Source organism: Serinus canaria, chromosome 3 (genome assembly GCF_022539315.1).
Source record: "Serinus canaria isolate serCan28SL12 chromosome 3, serCan2020, whole genome shotgun sequence".
In the NCBI taxonomy this organism is placed as follows: Eukaryota; Metazoa; Chordata; class Aves; order Passeriformes; family Fringillidae; genus Serinus; species Serinus canaria.
The window spans coordinates 30,349,070-30,358,590 of NC_066316.1; the positions used below are offsets into that span (position 1 = coordinate 30,349,070).

Consider the following 9,521-nt stretch of genomic DNA (forward strand, 5'->3'; position numbering starts at 1 on the left):
CTATAGAGAGCTGAAAATGTCAGTGTTACTCTTGAATAAAAATGAAAATATAAATTTTTGAATATTACTATATCCAAATTTGTTTGATAGATTTGGAGCAGTGACCTTAAAGGTTCTTTTAGTATTTAGGCAAACTGGTCATTCTGACTTAATCTGGTAATGGATTGAAGTACTCTAATACTTTGCCTGGCTCCAGCAAGAGATTCTCATTTGTGATTTTTTCAGCTAAGAACTATACAGTTATTGTGGAGCAAAGTTAAATCTTTAATATTTGGTTGATATTATATTGCAGGAGGTTCTTTTTTTGCACAGGATCGATGTGCTTACATACGTATATTCAAAACTGAGTTGTTTTGGATTTTTTCTTCTGTTGATCCACAAATCTTGAAGAAGGAATGGCTTTGAAAAGATGTGATCTGCAGTGTCAGGAAGGAGAAAACCTCAGGGTTTTTAGTATTCAGAGTTCAGGCTAAAGAGACAAATTGAGGTACAGTATGTTCCTGTTGATGTTGCAAAACATAGCAACAACTTTTGGAGAAGCTGTGTACAGGGTGATTGCATTATTTTGCAGCTAGACTTCCAACTAAGCCACGCCTTTTAACTGGTTAGTAACAATAAATTGCCAGAGAGACATCCTCCCTGCTGGTGATGGGGAGGGCAGGTAGTCCTGGCCCCACAGCAGGCCCTTGGGCTTGCTAGAGCTGTGTGATGTAGGGACAACTATTCCAACTCTGCCCACAGCCCTTGGGTGCTGAGGCAGCCTTGGGTAAATTTTTAGTTCCTTTTACTTTTCAGCTTGCATTGAAGAGGAAGTAGGGTGTGTGCAGGCCGTGATGGGCATCATCCTGGAAGTGACTTCCCCTTCCCCAGTCACTGCTGCTGACCTCAGCTGATTGGAAAGGTCCCATCCCATCCTGTCCCATCCCATCTCTAGTGCATCAGGGCCAGGCTTTCATTTGCTCCAGAGCTGGTTTTGCCCATCACCCACCAGTTCTGGTAGTACACAACCACCTTCACTGTAGTCTTTAATTAGAGTTACATTGGTTATTCAGAATTTATTTATTTAGTTATTTATCCACTATGGTAAACGATGAAGTTACCATTTGTCTGTTAACACTTTGATCACCAGGAGAGAATGGGTTCAAGAACCAGCAATTCCATGTACTGGTATGCTTCCATATGCACTTTGATCTGTTAGTTACATCATGTGCCTTCCTTGTTTTTTTTCTCTCCTGAACATTTAAGGGTTTACTTCCTCCATCTGCATACAGAACACACACACTGTGTTGTTTTGCCCATATCTTTTGCTCCTTTGCATCCTGTCTTTGTTTACTCTGTATGAGTATTCCAAGAGCTCACAGTTGGGGAATCTTCACAGTATAGTAATACCCATTATGATAGTGTGGAACCGTAGGTGTGAAGATCTGTCCCTGTGGATTGCATACATGCTACCCATTTTTTGATAAAGTTTTGGTACCCTAGTAAAAACAGTACTTTGAAATAAATGCCATAGAAGTTATATGCCATGAGTTCTAAGGCTAAATTTTGGAGTGGTGGTAATCATCTTGGATCTATAGGAAATGTATGTTTTCTTATTTCTGCACCATGAAACTTCTCCAAACCTCTGTTGTTGGCTAGGGTACTTGAAAAGATAGGAAGTGCTCCCTTGGATATCACAAAAACCTAAACAAACAACAAACCTCCGAGGGGGGATGTGCATTAGCTCTGTCACAGAAGGCATTGATGCTAGAAGAAGGATCTCTGGACTGTACTCTTCATTACCAAAACCAGGCAGCCCTTGTCCACTAAATCCGAGTCAGCCAGCCCTAGGTCTGAGTGTGTCTGTCCCTTGGCCTGTGTGCCTGCCCTTATTCATGATACTTCAAGTAATCAAAGTATCATTCTTGTTTTTAAGACGGCAAGAGAATTTAACATGAATTTAAAATATTGCCTTTTCCCGCTTGGACGCTTGAGGACTTCAGGAGCAATTTACTTTTTGCCCTAGGGGCGTGAGCCCCTCCATCCTCTTCTTTAGTTCGGCTCTGGTGTAGGGTGAGCGGGAGAGGACCGGGAAAAGGCACCAAGTAGCGCCGCATCGAGCCCGACCAGTGCGGCTCATTCGGGAGCGCGGCCAGTGCCGGCACGACCCCCGTCCCCGCCCGCACGCCCACCCCGCGTTAGGGAAGGGTGTTCCCGGGGCGGGCGAAGGGCGGGAAGGGGGACGGGTTATCGAGAGGGAAAATCGGCGGCTGTCGGCGCAGAGCGAGCTCTCATTCCGCGCAGGCAGCTCGGGCTCCTCGTGCGACTGTGGCCATGGGGCTGCAGCCCCGGCGCGCCGCGGGGCCCTGCCCGCCCGCGGGAAGGAGCGCCGCCCTGCCCGGAGCGCGCTCCGCTCCTCCCTGGGCCCGCAGCGACGAGCCGGAGGGAACTCCCGGGCGCCCCGCCACGCTGCCGCCCCTCCTGCCGGCCATCCTGCCGACCCCCTCCGCTTCCCCCGCTGCCGGCCGGGCGCAGCCCAAGAAGCCGCCGGCGGCCGCCTCGGCCCCCAAGAAGGCAGCGCCTCGGCCCGCAGAGGAGAAGGTGGCGAGGAAGGCGCGGGGGGCGCCCCCGGAGCGGCCGGGCCCCCTCTCCAGCTCCTGGCCCTGCTCGTCCCTGCAGCGACCGCCTCCGCGGAGACCGCCGGCCGAGCGTGCGGCGCGGCCCCAGCCCACCCCGCCGCAGCCGCGGGGCCGCCCGGGGGCGCCGGGGGCGGGCAGCCGCTCCTGCGAGAGTCTCGGCGGGGCGCCGGGGGAGGCGGCGGGGCGCTTCTCGCTGAGCCTGCCCCCGGAGGCCATCCGGGTGCTGCAGCGCCGCAGCCTGGAGCGGCAGCGGGGGCAGCCCGCACCCTCTCCCGCCGGCAGAGCCGCCCCGGCCCGGCGCGGCGACCTGCGCGCTCTGTTGAAGGTGTCGCTGCTCAACGACCGGCACCGCTACGACGACGAGGAGTACGAGGAGGAGGAGGCGGGGGCCGCGGCGGACGAGGGGCTGGTGCGGAAATGCACCGAGTGGCTGCGCGGCGTGGAGAGCGCGGCCGGCCGCGACCACCCCGAGCGGCTGGAGACGCTACCGCACTTGGGCACCCTGTGAGCCCCGCCGGGACCGGGGAGCGGCGCGGCGGGGGCTGCCGGAGCGGTCGGACCGGGGGGAGGTGGGGCCGCCATCCGCGATGTCGTGTTCCGTGTTGTGTTGTCGGCGCCCTGGCAGCCCGGGCGGGTGGCGGCAGGGGCCGGGCAGCGGAGCCCCTGGCCCGGAGCCGATCCTCGGGGCGCCACCGCCGCCTGGGCGAGGGACAAAGGAGCGGCGCCGGCCTCCGCCCGCCGGTGCCCGGGTGCTGGGAGGGAAGGCACCGGCTGTGGGCGTCCTGCCTCCACCCTCGCGGTTTTTTTAAAGATTTCTGACTACTTTATAAAATGTGCGTAATGGTTTTGTATATTTGTACATAAAAGTTCATTTTTATTTATTTGAATAAAGGACTCTTGTGTTGCGGTAGCCTTCGCGCCTTGGTAGCTTCGCGTTGGGCTGTCCCAGCCTGGCTGTCTCGGTGTCCATAAGGTAAGGATGGCGGGCTGGTCACCGTGCGGAGAGCCTGTGCCGTTCACAGGTTTGCTCCTCGGAACAGTCCCGTACAGCTCGGCTCCAGGGAAAACGCAGAGCCGCAGATTCTGCGAGGCGGCGGAGGCAGGGGACCGAGCAGGCGGGGGCGAGCCCGTCGCTGCTGGGAGCAGATGGCAGCAGTGCCGGCGAGGAGTGATCCTGCCGGGGAGAGGCAGGGACAGCGGGAGGAGGATGGGGAGGTGCGGGCGGCCGCGGCGTGGGCAGAGCTCCGGTTCCCTGCGCCGGCGAACCGGAGAGGAGCGGCTGGGTTTGTGCATGGACTTCGCGATTTCATCCCCTCCCAGGCAGTAATTCAGATACATCCGACCTTTCCAGCCACTGCCAATGTACGAGGTGGAATAGGAAGGAAGGAAGGAAGGAGGGAGGGAGAGAGGGAGGGAGCCCTGAGACAGCATCCTTTGTCAGCGTCCTCCGGCTTCCCATTCCCGGAGCCCACTGCAGCCTTTCTCCCTCCGGGCTATGGCCATGCTTGATGCTCTTCCGAGCTCTGTCTGTTGGGAGAGGCGAGGAGGAGGGTGGGAGGCCAAGTGTACAGAAATTACGGGCGGAAAGGGAAGCGTAAGTCTTTACCAGGCTTACAGTGTCTCGGCCACCTACTGTTGCTCTTTTATTGTTGTTATCCAGCTTCCCAGAACAACAGTCAGACCTGAGCATTTACTGTGATTCTATAAGTATTTTGCAAATTTATGTTTGAACATGTAGGAAGACGTTCAGCTGAATTTACTTAGCAGAGTAAAACAAAGTTTAGTGCCACAAATTGGGTATTATTAATTTCACTAAGACATCAGTTGTTTACACCAAATGATGTCTGTGCTGACTTCCATTAAATCATGGAGATAAATCTTTCTCTATATTAGTTGCACAATGTAGCCATGTGCTGCATTTTGTTTTGCTCCATGTTTGTTCAAGTACCTTTTTTCTTTTTTTCCACCTGAAACTTAAGGAATGACTGGGGAGATGGTTTGAGAAAATAAATATTTATTACATGCATTGATACTGCCTTTGCAAAAAAAAAAGGAACCAATATAAGGCAGTTGTGAAATAGCTATGTTCAAAGGCCAGACACAAAAGCATGGGGCATGAAAATTTATGGAGACTAATTCTATTTCACTTAAGCAAATGTAGAGTCATTTGTAGTGATAGCTATGAAACACATGCATTTTCATATCATTTTAGCTGAGTTTGCATGTAGTTCTGTCATATTACCAGTTTTCATTAACATCTTCAAGTAAATCTGCCTCAACAATTGCAAATTTCCTGTCAAATTTAATATATGCTGGACTGATGTCAGAACCACTTTTTGTTGCTGTTCTTCCCTCTTCTAACAATGATGGAAATGCTAGTAGTTGAGCTGTTAGCTGAGTTTTCCTTTTGTTTCACTTTTGGGAATGTGAGTTTATAAATGAGCATCCTGGACTCTTAACATTGTTCCTTAAACTGCTCCATGGTTTCATATTAGCTACAATCAATATCCCCAGTTGCAATGAAATGTGATTCACTCATTAAGGGCTGAAATATGTTAGAGCTTACTTGTGAGGCTGAAAGCTGCTTTGTTCAGAGTCTGAAGTGTGGCAAAAAATTCAATAAATTTGAATGCACAGCTGCAGCAAATGCAGTGTGAACTGGGTGTAAGAGGGGCTGGTATTGAAGAGCTGCCAGCTCTGAAAATGAAAGAACCTGCTCCTAGAATGAAGAACTAGAGACCTTGGAAATTGCCTGGATAGATTTTATTTGTGTATTTATTTTTTTTTTATTTTCCCTAAAGAATTTATTTAAACAAAGCTGATCATGCAGCTAAGATCTTTTATGTTAGGTAAGTCATTGTGCATGGAAACTGGAAGCAGGCCTGAGATGAGCTCATCCCAAAATGAGGTTATGCAGTCCTGATTTTGGGCTGGATGCTAAGAGCCACTGGACTCTCTGGAGTCATTTACCTAATGTAAATGCTTAGAAAAATATCTCCTTCACTAAATAATAACATCAAGATTTATTGTTTTCAGTATTGCCACCTTTCTGCTCTCTTTGAATGAGAAATTAGTGTTCTGAATACTTTCTGCTGAAATGCCCAGAAATCTTACAAGTGCTACTAGAATAGACAGAGGAAGTTAATTCCTACAAACCAGCAGTGAAAAACATGCAAACCTTCTGTTCCTTTTGCATGTTGCTTGCCTCTTCATATTTTTTCAGTTTGAAAGAAAACTCTTGGATTCCAGTATCTAAAAATTGTAGCTAAGCATAATAAAACCACTTATTTAATTCATTAATATGTGTTGTAATAGACAATTGAGCCCAGTAGCAGGTTCCACAAGAAAAAAATGCCTGTGGAAATTCAGAAAGGGGTGGAAACCATCAAATAAGTCACTGCATTGTCTTAGTGCAGAGTAGCTACTGCTGTCTAAGATCCATTATGTAATTGTATGTCAGTAGGCATCATGTAATGATCTAATCACTCTTCCTTTCCTTGATGAGAGGGCAAAAGCCTTATGAAGTGTTGAGAACCAAAACTCCCTATCCCACTGCTCCCCAGTCAGCCTCAGCCTTCCTTCATCTCTCACACACATGGGTTCAGGACAGGTTGTGGTTGGTATGACTGGGAAATTCAAGTGGGATGCTGTGAAACAGCTTTTTTTCTGCCCCCCTGCTGCACTGTGCTCAGTCAAGGTGACAGAGCTTTCCCTGGACAGGTAAGGACACTGCCAGCCAGCTCCCCCAGTTCTCAGCCCATGGAGCTGCACCTCTACTGCTGTAAGAACCCTTCTGGTTCTGTACTGATAAACAGACCAGGTGTCTTCAGGAGCACTTTTCATGTAGCACAGATCTGATTTGGCCATAAGAACCAAGAAGCAGCCTGGGAGTCACTACATCTGCTTTTGACCACTTGTATATTAGCCATCTTCAAATTGCCTCAGCCTAAGCCTCCCACTCATAACCCTTTTAGCTGTTGAGAGTTAGGAGCAGCTGGTGCTGTGAATGCTTAAAATAATCAATAATTCCTTTGGGGCAGATAGCTTCTTCCTCCAAACATACTAGCATGGTTTACAGTGGAAAAAAACCCCAAAGCAACACATATTCTGGGTATTTTTTTTAAAGGTAGCTAATAAATAGTATTGCCTTCCTGCTGCTCCTGAGCAAGGCTGAGAGGCCAGACACAGGTGAAGCCCTTGTTTTTCTAACTCAACAACCTCAGCCCTGTGCATTGCTGAGTTTGCTCTTGGGTTCTAGTCCAACTCTCAGCTTCCTCACTCCACTGATGCAGTTAGTACCATTTTTTTTAATTTGAAAGCTGAGGGGGAGCATGTTATTGCCCAGCTTTTGTCTTCTTTTTTGATCTTCCTCACCAGCTTGCTCGTAAAGCCCTGACAAGCGGTATTCCCTGAGCTGTTGTCCAACATCTTCATTATCTCACACCCTTTCCAGCTGTGCTCAAGGGATCTGACACACAGCTGGGTGAGGGCATCAGTTTGGGGGCTGCTGTCCTCAGAGGACCAATGGGTAGTGTCTGTCTAGACCACAGCTGTCTTTTAGGTTGGGGAGGGGGGGTTTCTTTGATTTTGTGGGTGTTTTTTGTGAGGTAAAGGCACATTCTGTTTTCTTTCTTAAGAAAGCCTCTTCCCATTGGTGGTTTTGTGAAGAGAGGAAGAGATTTTTGAGAAGGTTTGGCTTTGGCACTTTGTGGAAGAGGAGTCACCATTTTGCAATGCCCATGTGTGGCAGTGTGTGAGCTCCTGGCTGACACTTCTGCAAGGAAGGGAGCCCAAAGCACTGCCAAGTCACTACAGACCCAAAAGTGACTGCAGTTTACTTCTTGGCCTTCAAGAAAGATGTGAATGTTTCTTTTCCCTTCCCAGGGAGGAAAACCTCCAGCAACAGCCTCTGGAAATAGTGCTGGCAGTTTGTTATTCACAGGTGCTTCTTCTGAGAGCATTGGGAAAATGCTGTGAGCTTCACTGAATGAATGCCTGCAGCTGATGGACCCTAGCCTGGACCTCACCCTGCTGCAGGACCAAGCCAGCAAATGGATGTGCTATGAGTTAGGAGCCACTTCCAGAGAGAGAAGCTGGCACCCAGTGATAACAGTAAGTTGAGGATATAGATAATGCAATGAGGTCTTTTAGTCCCTTTTAATTTTATTTAGGGAGCTGTTACATGCTATGTTTGAATGACATTATTTTAGAGCAATTTTTTTTACCCTTCTTTGCAACATAACATGAGGGATTGGGAGTTCTAGAATGGCTTAAAGATTTCTTGTTTTGTTTTTATTTTTTCTAAATTTGGAAATATAGAAAAAACATGCAGTCTGTTTTTTGCAGTCAGCTGTCTTGAGTTAATGACTGTCTTGGTTTGAGATAGAGTTATTTTCTTCTTAGCACAGCACTGTGTTTTGATTCAGCGTGAAAATAATGTTGATAACACTCTGAAAGCTTTTGTTTTTTGCTAAGTCGTGTTCATCCTAAGTCAAGGACTTTTTTTTGCGTCCTATGCTGTGCCAGTGAGGAGACACACAAAAGGAAAGCTGGGAAGGAACACTGCTGGGACCAGTGACCCAAACTGGCCAAAAGGATGTTTTCATACCCTAAAACATCATGCCCAGTACATAAAATGGGGGATGTTTTCATATCCTAAAACATCATGCCCAGTACATTACCTGGAAGGAGAGTGGATCTGGGTTGGGGGATGGAGTCTGGCATCAGCCAGTGGGTGTGAGCAATTGCATGGTGAATCACTTGTTTGTTTTGGTTTGGTTTTGTTACCGTTATTACTATATGTATATATTTATATTTTTAATAGTTATTTAACTCTTCTTATATCAACCTACAGGTTCTACTGTTGATTGTCCTCCCCACTACACTGGTGGGGGCAGGGAGGGTGGTGAGTGAGTGGCTGCTGTGGTGCTTAATTGCCAGCTGCAGGACAGTGACAATAGGCCATTCTTATTGTGAGGGCTCACATTTTGGGTGGAAGTGCTAGGGGTGATAAAAACACTAAGAATTACTTCTACACCACAAATTCGTTTTGCTTTTTGGATAAATGAACTCTTCAAGGATGGTCAACTGATGTTCAGCTCTCAGCACTCTGACTAACAGGAATGTAATGCTACCATTATTTTTCCTGTTGCCATCACAGTTCTGAGCGCTGGTAAAAGCTGAGTTTTGAATGAAAAGGGAAAAAAGTTCCTAATTAAACATAAAAATAAATTAGCACTGAAGCTGTTGCCTTCTTATCAATTAGCACAGGAGAAAGCAAATTTTACTAAATTCTGGTATTCCAAAGTTTGGTTTTTTTAACATTCTCTTGGCTGCCAGAGTTCCACCCCCCAGCATGGTGCCGGAGCCGGGCAGGTGCGTCACACAGTGAGGGGCTGGGAAATGAATCACAGCCCTTGCTTTGCCAGGGAGTTTTCAAAATAGCAAAACCCGAGTGGGAACAGCACCAAGCGACCGAACTTTAAATGCTTTAAATTAAAACTCACAGAGGCTGTTAAGGACTAGCACAGAAATAGGAGCAAATAAAAGCAAAATTCTGCAGAAAAGGCTCTCGGTGCGTGAAGCACCTGGGAGCAATTGTCAAGGGAAAAGGGGTGTCCCGGGTCGGGGCTGTGCCGCTCCCTGGCACGGAGAGCCCCCCGACCCTCCGGGGCCGTCCGGGCACCGAGCGGCGGCTGCTCCGCCCGGGGGGCACCTCCCGCTCCTCCTGCGGCCGCCCGGCCCGGCCAACAGGGAACAGTCTCAGTAAGAACCTGCGGCTTTCATTTTCAGTCTCTCGTTTTTCTTTTGGGAGTAGTTTCTGTTTGTTTGAACGCAATCCGTGTAGTAATTACGGCTCCGTTCTCTGAAAGGGTTTTATTTGCTTAGTGCCTAGTATGTGAA

General features: G+C 48.6%; 1 protein-coding gene across 1 annotated transcript; it reads left to right on the forward strand.

The window, feature by feature from the left end:
* The first annotated feature begins 100 nt into the window (after window positions 1–100).
* On the forward strand, window positions 101–3,528 carry PRR18 (proline rich 18). The gene has a single exon (XM_030236226.2). The coding sequence runs from the start codon at window positions 2,314–2,316 to the stop codon at window positions 3,124–3,126; it is 813 nt and encodes a 270-aa protein (XP_030092086.2). The 5' UTR covers window positions 101–2,313; the 3' UTR covers window positions 3,127–3,528.
* Window positions 3,529–9,521: the final 5,993 nt, after the last annotated feature.

Bases quoted from the DNA above. Each gene is read 5' to 3' on its own strand.
- PRR18 (XM_030236226.2), top strand. From the start codon at position 2,314: ATGGGGCTGCAGCCCCGGCGCGCCGCGGGGCCCTGCCCGCCCGCGGGA.